Source organism: Polypterus senegalus, chromosome 2 (genome assembly GCF_016835505.1).
Source record: "Polypterus senegalus isolate Bchr_013 chromosome 2, ASM1683550v1, whole genome shotgun sequence".
Classification (NCBI taxonomy): Eukaryota; Metazoa; Chordata; class Cladistia; order Polypteriformes; family Polypteridae; genus Polypterus; species Polypterus senegalus.
The window spans coordinates 18,017,014-18,029,347 of record NC_053155.1 but is presented as its reverse complement, the minus strand read 5'-3'; the positions used below and the strand labels follow the sequence as shown (position 1 = coordinate 18,029,347).

General features: G+C 38.1%; 1 protein-coding gene across 1 annotated transcript in view; it reads right to left on the bottom strand.

Annotated features, from left to right (window-relative positions):
• LOC120524292 (olfactory receptor 6N2-like) overlaps positions 1-12,334 on the bottom strand; it is a 121,795-nt gene that overhangs the window by 99,879 nt on the left and 9,582 nt on the right. Inside the window, exon 2 of the mRNA XM_039746152.1 lies at positions 416-478. Coding sequence (XP_039602086.1) covers positions 416-478 — 63 coding nt within the window. The remainder of the gene's footprint in view (positions 1-415; positions 479-12,334) is intronic.

Below are 12,334 nucleotides of genomic sequence, written 5' to 3'. Positions count from 1 at the left end.
ACCCAAGTATCCACACGGTGGTCATTATAACCATACATTTTTTCAGATTTATTATAACATTGTAATGTAATGGCTTAACAACTGCAACATATCTGTCATATGCCATCGCTGCCACCAAGCAGTTTTCTGCTGCACCAATAGAGATTATGAAATACATTTGTCCAAAGCAAGCAGCAATGGAAAGAATATTGTCATACCCAGAAAGAACTGCAAGAAGTTTGGGAATAATTGATATTGCCATTAACATGTCTAAAATGGATAAATTGCAAAGGAAAAAGTACATAGGCGTGTGAAGCCTGCTGTCCAGTGACACTAGAAAGAGAATAAGGAGATTAGCGGTGATCGTAATTAACAGGAGTATGAGGAATCCTATGAAGAGTAACACCTTGTAGTCCTGCAGACCCGGAAAACCCACCAGTTCAAAGTGTGTGAAAGATGCAGTTTTAGATCCATTCGTTTGCATATCGCTGAGATCATACTGAAAGACAAAGAAAGACAAAAATCATACAGAATGTCATATACGATAACTTAAAATGCAGTTTTAGATATGCAGTGAGACCCGTACACCATACGTACTCAAAACATATTAGTTTTTTATTTCACATGTAATCAAATTAAATAATTTTTTTATAAGGCAATTCTTGCACACATATTAAATCACACAGACACAATAGTTTATCAACAGATATGACTCTTTAACTCAAATGATGATTTTTTTTTCCTAAAAAGCACATTTATTTCATCTGTTACATTCTGTTTTGTTATTTTACATAAACTGCAGAGCCAGATTCACAATTAGTGGCCGTGAAGTGTGTGTTGGTGAAGGGATTATAGGAGTTTCAATGAAAATCTTTTTATTTTTAATAGAATCGGTGAACCAAAAGACCTAAGCAAATAGTTTTGTATATTAGAGCTTATTACTGTTGTATTTTCTTGTGATTCATAATTTCAGAATTATGCTTAGCTAGCAATTTAAACAACTGAAAAAAATTCCACCGGTTTAGTTGATTTAAAACTGTGCTTGTTCTATGATTTTTACTTTGCGCCCTATCTCACCACAATTTATCATCTATGGTGGAGGAGTGAACGCTTTAGATTCATCAAAAATTTTGATCCGCGGTTTTCGATGGATCTTGACATTTTAGGGTTCCCTGATACTGAAAACATTGATATCTCGATAACGATTTCTTAAGGACGATCTAGAGCTAAAATGGTTACACTCAAAAATACCAAACTTGAAGCTTAAGCCTGTTATGAAATAATGATGTGCTGATTAGTTTTTGAGCCAAATCGTGCAAGAGAAAGAGGCATGCTGGAAGAACCCTCAAATACCGAAATTCTGCAATTAATTATGAATTCTTCTTGTTAATTTCTATTGTAATGACCTATTTTATGATTAGAAAGATCAAGATCAGGGCAGTAAATAATTACTGAAATGCTATAGAATAGTTTGGAGAACTTGTTTCCTAAGGTGCAAAGCCTACTGATTCTCACATCCAAATCTTCTTATATAATACGCTACTGTGGCTGTTTGTTTGTCTTTTCAGGATTTTAAATTACCTGCAGCTCTCAAATCGTTTGAACTATTGACGTGAAATTTGGTACACATACTACGTGACGTCTACTATCCTCCTTTGGAGTGATGATTGACCTGGAAAGTTATTCCTCTTTTTACTTTTATTTTATTTTATTGTAGAATCAACTCTCGCCAGTACGCTGTAGGGCGGCCATGCGGTGCATGCTTACGGGCGCCATTCTCTTCCCTACCACCTTCGCTGTCACTTCCTCTACCTCTTCATATCTTAAATCATTCTTGAGGCAGATTGAAGATTTAAGTGGCAGCATAAGTGAAAAATTAAGAAAAACGTACTAAGTAATTGCAACCCAAACGCTGACTTAATTGGTTTTAACTCAAAAAGATGCCAACGAAATAAGAGAATAAGCGGGCCGTTTGGGTGGAGAAAAGAAGAGCTACTCAGGAAGCAACAAGCACATCAACCTCTGAGCAAACAAATGCTAAATGTACAAAGAAAGAGGATGAAAACTAGGAATGCTCCAGTCAAGTATATTCACTGCACCGTTACTGGTTTTTATATATCTGCCTTTGTGCATCAAATCTTGCTTCGCATTTATGTGCTATTTACTAACCAGTTGCTTTAAACAGACTCAATTAACATGCTTCCCGTCTCGGTCATTCTCTGATTTATCGTTAACGAATGTAGTTTTTTCACATCTGTGTAACTTTTTACAAAATACAGCATCTTTAACCATGCTGCATTCCAGCCAGGCATACTTAGTATTCCAGTATGAGGAAAAATGACATGGTTTTACGAAATTTTCTGGAAATTTGAGTGGTTTGTTTGTCCAAGCCTGACACATCACACCACAATTCTGAAAAATTCTGATCTTATCCTTTAAATACTTTACAATAGTTACAATAACACAAACCAGAACATTTCTAATTGCCGCTTCTAAACTTTATTAATAGAATTATATACTTTAAATCTTAAATACAACAAGACTCTATAGCTTCTGTTTCCCCATGCTTGGCTGTTTCCTGACATTCCTGAAGGGCTGACTGTTTCATATTTCAGTGCTGTGTAATGTACAGATGGGGCTGATTGTTCTTTTAGGCTTTTAACCCTCACAGAATTATTTTCTCTTGAGTCTGTGACGGCTGGGGTTTTGGAGTTCCCCTATTCTCTGGCCATTTAAGCATAGCATAGATCTTTAGATCTGCCACTATAACCATCAGATACTTTGTATTATAATTTAGCTTTTATTATTTAAAATGCATTTTGAGATACACCTCATACGTAAATGTCGTATAAAAAGTGGGATAGAAAAGAGATTAAACTGTATATAAAACATTAAAAAAAAGGAAAAGCTATAAAGTGTTACACTTCAGGGTTTGGCAGTATGTTGATGACCTAAGATTGTGTATTTGACCGTTTTCAGTTAGTGGTGTAAATAAGTAAGTGCTGTTACCTCCGTGGACCTGGGTGGACAGTTTTGCTTTTTCTGCCTGTATTTCTGTGGATTTACTCCATGTCCTATGGTTAATGTTGTGTTAACTGTTACCCCTGATATTAGTCGTTTTATGAATGCGCCCTTTAATGATCAGGTGAGTAGGTCCTTGAGTAACATGCACTCACACACACACACACACTCACACATAATCAGGGCCATTTTAACAGCATTATAGGCCCCTTGGCAAAGTAGTGCACTGGGGCTCCTACCTACACAACCACTCACAGAATAAAAATGTAAATCCATCCATCCATTTCCCAACCCGCTGAATCCGAATACAGGGTCACGGGGGTCTGCTGGAGCCAATCCCAGCCAACACAGGGCACAAGGCAGGAACCAATCCTGAGCAGGGTGCCAACCCACTGCAGGACACACACACACACCCACACACCAAGCACACACTAGGGCCAATTTAGAATCGCCAATCCACCTAACCTGCATGTCTTTGGATTGTGGGAGGAAACCGGAGCGCCCAGAGGAAACCCACACAGACACGGGGAGAACATGCAAACTCCACGCCGGGAGGACCCGGGAAGCGAACCCAGGTCTCCTAACTGCGAGGCAGCAGCGCTACCACTGCGCCACCGTGCCGCCCCTTAAAAATGTAAATGGTTAATAAAATTAAAAGTATATTTATTGGATTGGTACTTCCAACAAAATCATTGCTTTAAAATTAGAAAAACATGCTGTGCAGCAAAGATTTATCAACATTTGAACAATATAACATGAGCCTTGATAAACACAATTTTTTTAAAATATAAATGATACTCAATTGGTAAACCATACAGCATGGGGCCCCTATACTCATTCATGGGGGCCCCCGGGCAACTGCCCAGCATGCCCATGCGTTATCAATCAACACGATGGAGAAGACTTTCAGACATGGGAAGAAAACAAAAGTACAGTAATCCCTCCTCGATCGACGAAAATCCGCGAAGTAGAAACCATATGTTTGTGTTGTTATTTTTATATATTTTAAGCCCTTATAAACTCTCCCACACTGTTAACATTATTAGAGCCCTCTAGACATGAAATAACACCCTTTAGTCAAAAGTTTAAACTGTCCTCCATGACAAGACAGAGATGACAGTTCTTTCTCACAATTAAAAGAATGCAAATAGATCTTCTTCTCTTCAGGAGCAGAGAATTTCAGAGGGAGAGAGAGAGCTGCAAAGAAAAGCAAACAATCAAAAAATCAATACTTGTGCTTTTAAGTTTGCCGGCATTTTTTAGAGGAGCGTTAGTATCTTCTAAGAAAACAGCCTCTGTGTAAACAGCCCCTCTGCTCACATCTCCTCCGTCAAGCGCAGAGAACGTCAGAGAGAGAGAGCGAGATTAAAGCAACAATCAAAAAATCAATACGTGTGCTTTTGTGCTTTTAAATATGCCGAGCACCGCAATAAAGCGGCATTTTTAGAGGAGCGTCAGTATCTTTTAAGCAAACAGCCTCTGTGCAAACAGCCCCTCCATCAGGCGCAGAGAATGTCAGAGAGGGTGAGAGAGAGGCAGAGACAAGCAAGCAAACAAGCTCCGCGTGGGATGCATATCTTATAGCATTGAGAAGTTTTAGTTAATATGTAATACATGCTCTGATTGGGTAGCTTCTAAGCCATCCGCCAATAGCGTCCCTTGTATGAAATCAACTGGGCAAACAAACTGAGGAAGCGTGTACCATAAATTAAAAGACCCATTGTCCGCAGTAATCCGCGAACCAGCGAAAAATCCCTGATATATATTTAGATGTGCTTACATTTAAAATCCGCGATAGAGTCAAACCGCGAAAGTCGAAGCGCGATATAGCGAGGGATTACTGTACTCAGAAGTTACCAAACAACATGACACACAAGTTTTGGAGATGTGGAAGAGAAACCCACATACTGTAGATATGTAAAAACATGCAAACCCCAGACAGATATAACTGGGAATGGGATTTGGGTATCTGAGGCAGCTGTGTTAAACACTTTACCACTGTATCACCCCATGATGCTTTTCTCTTTGCTAATTATGTTTCTTTTACTTTAGTCCTTTCCTATGATTAAAATTAAACTAATAAGTAACTGAAGGGAGTTTCATTCAACAGTATTAATTTAAGGTTAAATCTTAAGAGGCAGATTATCATCCACTTAAACCAGTAAGTTATTTTAGTAGGCCACATTGGACAGACAGAAAGGACCACTTTATTGATGGTTTGTAAGTTTTATTAAAACCATATAAAGCCTTCATTAAGGTTTCATTACTTAACAGTATGTGATTAATAGAGGCATTATAAGTCACACCTAATCTAAGCAGTTAACATAAATTTAGATTACAATGGCTGAAAAAAATAAAATGAAGAGTTTTAGGATAGTCCAATCAAAGTCTAAACCTAAACCCCACTAAGTTGTTGTGACATCATGGGGTAAGGACTTACCAGTAGAAAAGCCCATAAATGTCACTGCGGTATAAAAATTCTGTGAGGAGGAGTGAGCAAAACACACACAGCATTGGTGGGACTGATCAGTAGTCATGTTGTGGCTGACTAGTTAATGGCGCAACTAGTTAATAAGTGCAATTTTGATAAAAGGAACTGCTTAAATGAAACAAGTATTAATATTTTTTGTGGTGTAATATTTGGCTTTAGCTAACAGTAGAGGTGGAGCTATACAATATTTGGATGGACAGATCCCGGTCAGGCCAGATAAATTTTTTTAATATGATCGGGATTCTGTTTTTCAGTACGCCTGAAGTACTGCGGAGTACGTATGAAAAGGCATCAGGCTTTGTCAGTGCATACGTTGAAACAGGTCATTGTGTAAATGCGACCTTTCTAATACAGCACCACTTCATCTTATGTAGCGCAGATTTGACTGTTTTCAGGCAAGAAACAGTATTAACTGTGAATAAAAGTATCACTGACTTTTTGGCAAACTTTTGTGAACATATCAGTCCATTCAGACAGACTTTGCTGTCACTGTGCTCAGATGACTTTTTTTGTGAATTCAGCCTTCTAACAATTTCATCTCAGAAAGATAAAACTACTGAATTCTTCTCTCTTTTAGTGCACATGAAAAGTAAAATAGACAGTTTAGGTGAGCATGTAGAAAAGAACACAGGATATGACATTAGAGGGGAATACATTATGCATGTAGTTGTAGACAAAAAAGAAATATAAATGTTCATTTTGTGGAAGGTTTTTAACCTACACAGTTCATATGTGTTTATGTACTGTATTTGTGAAAATAAATATTTATGAATAACACATTATGGACAGGGTAGCATAGTGGTGCAGTGGTAGGGCTGCTGCTTTGTAGTAAGGAGATCAGGGTTTGCATCCCAGGTCCTTCCTAGATGGAGTTTGTATGTTCTTCCTGTGCCCATTTCTTCCGGGCTCTCTGGTTTCCTCCCACCATCCAAAGACATGCTGGTTAGGTGAGTCGATGACACTGAATTAGCCCTAGTGTGTGCGTGTGTGTGTGTTTACCCTACGATGGAGTGGCGCAATGTTCAGGGTTTGTTCCTGCATTGTGCCCTATGCCAGCTGGGAAGGGCTTCAGCAACCCCCCATGACCGTAGTCTGGATTAAGTGGGTTAGGAAAGGACATGACAGTAAGGACATATTAATGGTTTGGAGGAATGCAAAAAATGAAAAAAAGTGGAATAGGTTTCTCATCTAGAAGTTATCAACTAATTTAGCTGTATGTGTGATATTGGTGATTTCGGTCAATTAATGAAAGACTACATTTAATGGTATTAACTGCCTGTAATTTTTGTGAATAAAATATTTGCAGATTTACTTTTTTTCCTTGTGTAACCTCATGTATAGGGAGAAAAAATGGAAGGGTATTTCCATGCTGAAAAGAAGGAAAAAAACACAACATTTCAACTTTAAAGCCTTTTTAGTGTGGAAATGATTTTTTTTCTTTGCAGATGCACACTGGCACAGCCCTACACAAACTCTAGGTAATAAAATCATTTAAAAATATTTATTATCTCTAGCCCTACGTGTATCTTCTGTGCTTTCCCTTTGTAGTCACTTCTGTCTAAATCTCTCTTCACTGGCACTCCCTATTTTGAGTGTGTTCCTGTAAAGACTACTTCTCAAATTCCACCATCATTTTCGAGCCACCTTTCTCGCCTTCTGTCCGTATTCTGTCTGTATTATAGACATATGAACTGTTTAGCAGAATGTACAAACTTTTAAGTATAAAGCAATAGGAAATAATAACTATGAATCCAATATCTCCACGTACCTGACTCATTTTTGTCGTCCACTCGTTCCTGACAGTGTGATGATCATCAGTCACACACAAGGCAGTGTTTATTCTTGGAATGGTTTGGGTTTTTTAATCTTTCACAAAAGTCTCATTGGTATTCAGTAAATGTCCTCTTGACAGTATAACTTGCTGTTATGTATCAACAATGACGTCAACAGAAACAACAAGGTTTCCAAACAAGAATACATACTCAGTAGAGAATTTACACCAGACAAGAGACAAATTAAAGCTTTATCAGAAGTGTACATTCATGATTTTTTTTTTTAATGTTTTGTACATTTTTGTAGTAATAAATAAAACAAATGTGTGGAATAAATTAAGATGGGCCTTCAGTATAACATCCTTAATAATTACTCATCTGTGGTCCTTTGTCATACAATACATGGCTAGTTAGTATATAAATGAAGCCTCTTTAATATTTCATCTACTGCTATAAAGTAGAGGTACAGAATTAAGAGAAAATTAATAATTGACGATTATTACCTTTGACATTATAATTATGATTATTAATTTCAATGAAAAGAACTTGAGTAAAACATGTGCTTTGTCTTATCAACTACATGCACTGTATTCTGTGTACATACAGTACAGTAGAACTTTCAGTTTTTTCAGGTAACCACTTAATTTGTTAATGTGAAATTGTTAATTGGTGAATTAGTAGAAAGGCATAGTTTTTAATATTGTCTCTACTCTACTTTTATAGTAAAGACACATCACACTTTTTAAAAAAAATACATGTCACTGTTTTTTGTTGCAATAACTGCATTTAGGTACATTTAATTATTATAATGATGGCAGAAATTAAAAAAATATCATAAAAAAAATGTATCACCAGGAACAGGATGGGGATGTAGCAGCTTATTGTTCCCATTGCATCTTTATATTTACATGGCATGTTCAATGTTTACACGTTATTGTTAAACTGATGATGTATAAATTATTTTGACGAATGACCAGAAGCCACGCCCTTCACGTGATTAGTGGATGTGAATGCTGGCCCCGCCCCTAGCGGTGGATTGGTGAATGACACCCTGTCCCCACCTAGACCCCTCCTTGAACCCACCCCCTCCACCTGATTGGTTCTCCTTTCTGTCAAGGGCAGTTTGATGGATGTCTGCCCCCTCCTTGAACCCACTCCCACCCCATGCCCCCTCCTTGAACCCGCCCCCACCCACCTGTTTGGTTCTCCTTTCTGTCAAGAGCTGTTTGATGGATGTGTGAACCCTTGTATCTATTGTTTAAAATATCTATCTAACCTTTGCTTTATCACTTGTAAACCGCTTTTATTTTATCTGAGTGAAGCCGCCTTCCCCATCTCCCTGAAAATCCTTTAACAGAAAGGTCTAAACGTCCAGCTGCTGAATCTTCCATTTCATAGAAAGACACTTTTACAGCCGCAGCTGGGATGAAAACATCCTCCCAATCTTACAGAAATACCAAATGACAAACCCTGTAAGCATGCCTGTGTGCCTGGTCTCTCTCTCTCTCTCTCTCTCTCTCTACACACAGAAAGGAAAGTCAGGATCTGCGCGCGCCCACTCCTGCTGCTCTCAGGGCGCAGACATGGGCTGAGCCCCCCGCGTGCAGAGTGACCGCAGCCCGTTTCGAGCACCCACCCCCGCTGGGTGAGCCCCTGCGAGCTCGCCTGCTGGTCAACAGCTGTCTGTGTAATCTCCCAACCCTGCTGGCCGCGTGGAGCTTTCTAGCTCACGCGCAGCCCCTCAGTCCATGAGATGTAAAGGTTGTACTTCACTTTTTAAGTTAAGGGATTTTTAAAGATCACACACAGTTAAATGATATGCAGCAGTGTCCTTCTAAATTACGTTTGAGACGTCTGAAAAATATCTACCCTCGGCTGTATAATGATTGGACATCTGGGGATAGATAAGAGCCGTTTTAAAGTACCTTTCAAGCACACGGAGGTCATTTTTCATCTCTTTTCAAAAAATGTGTCACTCGCATGAAGCTAAGGGGGAAGAGGTGTTGGTTCACACCAGCTGGGAGGTTGGAGCAACCGGTGACTGATGCCAGAAATCTAATCTCCCACCCCAACCTGCCCCCATGCTGCTGAGGAGTTCTTTGCGGGCCATCTGGTGATAGAGAAAGGCCTTTAAAACACTCTTTGGCAAGCCAAGAATACGTCGGTCATTTTTTCAATTTTTTTCCAAAGCACATAGCCCCCAGCATCTAATTGAGCTTCTTAGAAAAATTATTTCTTTTATCTTTGGATAGGACTAAATGAAATATAACCGTTCTTCATGCAGACTATTCTCCAGGATCACGGAAAGCCCTATTCATGATTATTATATGCGCCAAGCAAGTACGTTTTTAAAAAACGGATGGCTGAATCCTTATTTTATCCTTAATATTAATATTTCCAAGTTGATTCTTAAGTGCGTGCATGAACGCGCTCGTGTGTGCCTTTAATATAAGATGCACTTTATTTCTATCTACGTGTATGACGATTAATGTACAAATTCATAGGACCGAAGCAAACAATGGTAGTTTTTTCCATACCGAAACGGGTAATCCAATCAAGTAGTTTTTGTCTCAGCATCTAAAAATTCAAACAGGGTCCTCTCTGAGAATATTCAGCAGTGGCTTAAAAGCGCAGGCAGGTTGTGAATTAGCTCTGACATAATAAAAGTATTCTGAACTACTTACAGAAGGGCCCTGCTTGTGAAATGTGTAATCGTTCGAAATGAACTCTCTCTCTGTACGGAGCCGCCTGTTTTTAAAAGGCTGAGATAACGAAACATTTTTGCTTTATAAACTCTCATTTGGACAACCGGTTAGTGACAGACTCCAGGAGCTTACTGGAACGGTGTTTTCATTCATTTCGCTAAATGTAATTATTTTAATACAGAATTGTAACCCAAAAGTCCGGCTGATTTTACACGTGTGAGTAATATAGTGAAGTTATTTTTAAAAATAACCCCACACTGCACAAGAGAGACAGATTCCATGTGTGTTTTAGGATTTGCTGTGGCCAGTGATAATTTTGATTTTTATTTTTTTTTGCTTAGCTCATTTCTATAACATAGGAGCCTTTTGACAAAGGAAAACTCTGTAAATACACTTGTGCATTTAAACGGAGATTTTTAAGAATGCAGTTTTTTTTACCTTAGCCTGGTTACTCACCTTATACCAGTTTTTGTACGTGCATGTAAAAGCACTCACTGTTACACTAGCACAAACGTTTGATATTTTCTGTCTACTCAAAAAACTAAAATTATTTCTATTAACACAGGTAATAATTAGAAAACATTGTACTATTTTTAATTAAAACGTTAAAAACAGATTTTTGTATGATTTTTGTTTTGTCATGGGAGGGTCCTAGGGTGACACTTTTTCCCCCTTTATACTCTTTCTTATGTAGACCTTAACACATATTCTTACCAAAATAGTTCATCACTTCCCAATTGCTGTAACTTCAGGTAATTAGAGAGAGCTCCATAACGGGCATGAGAAAAGTATTACAGGTCAAATACACAGTGCTATAAAACAAACAGCAAAATAAAGTGTGAACACCACACAACCTGGTATTGCTAGATGTTTCGTTTTTTCCAGGTGATTCATTTTTGCGTTGCTTGAGGTATCAGCCATAAGTCAAGATCTTTCTTTTATTCTTTTTTGATCAGCTTTTATACTGATTTTATAAAGGTAATCTAGGTATGATGTGGAAGGCTATTACCAAGCATTAACAGAATTTCTAAACCTTTGTATTATACAAAACACCCTGAATACCAAAGTGGTTATAACCTGTTGATGAAAATTCTGTTTTAAATTAAAGCCTAAATAAGATAACTGTTTTCTAATCATCATATAAAATGTTTAGTAAATAAAGAGAGACTACGAGATACAATTTATAATAAAAATGGAACACCGATGGACGGCTGTATAAACAAAGGAATCTAACTTAGCTTGAAATTCCGCAGAGTGCTTTACAAATAAAACCCTACACAGTGGTTCTCAAACTGTGGTAGCTTATTCCAAGTGTCTATCGTTCTTTGTGTAAAGAAAAACTTCCTAATGTTTGTGCGAAATTTACCCTTAACAAGTTTCCAACTGTGTCCCCGTGTTCTTGATGAACTCATTTTAAAATACCAGTCTCGATCCACTGTACTAATTCCCTTCATAATTTTAAACACTTCAATCATGTCAGCTCTTAATCTTCTTTTGCTTAAACTGTAAAGGCTCAGCTCTTTTAATCTTTCCTCATAATTCAACCCCTGTAGACGTGGAATCAGCCTAGTCGCTCTTCTCTGGACCTTTTCTAGTGCTGCTATGTCCTTTTTGTTGCCTGGAGACCAAAACTGCACACAGTACTTCAGATGAGGCCTCACCAGTGCATTATAAAAGTTGAGCATAACCTAACATTCTGTTAGCCTTCTTAATGGCTTCTGAACACTGTTGGGAAGTTGATAGCTTAGAGTCCACTATGACTCCTAAATCCTTCTCATAAGGTGTACTCTCGATTTTCCGACCGCCCATTGTGTATTCAAACCTAATATTTTTACTTCCTATGTGTAATACTTTACATTTACTGACATTAAATTTAATCTGCCACAAATCTGCCCAAGCCTGTATGCTATCCAAGTCCTTCTGTAATGATATAACGGATTCCAAATTATCTGCTAATCCACCTATCTTGGTATCATCTGCAAACTTAACCAGCTTGTTACTTATATTCCTATCTAAATCATTTATATATATTAAAAATAGCAATGGCCCTAGCACTGACCCCTGCTGGTCACCACTCTTAACATCGGCCAGTTCTGATGAGGTTCCTTGCACCATCACCCTCTGCTTCCTGTGTCTGAGCCAATTCTGCACCCATCTAAAAACATCACCCTGAACTCCCACTTCTTTTAACTTGATGCCCAACTTCTCATGTGGCACCTTATCAAATGCTTTCTGAAAGTCCAGATAAATAAATAATATCATAAGCTCCACTTTGATCGTATGCTTTTGTTGCAACCTCATAGAATTCCAACATGTTAGTAAAACACGACCTCCCTCTTCTGAACCCATGCTGACTGTTCAGAATA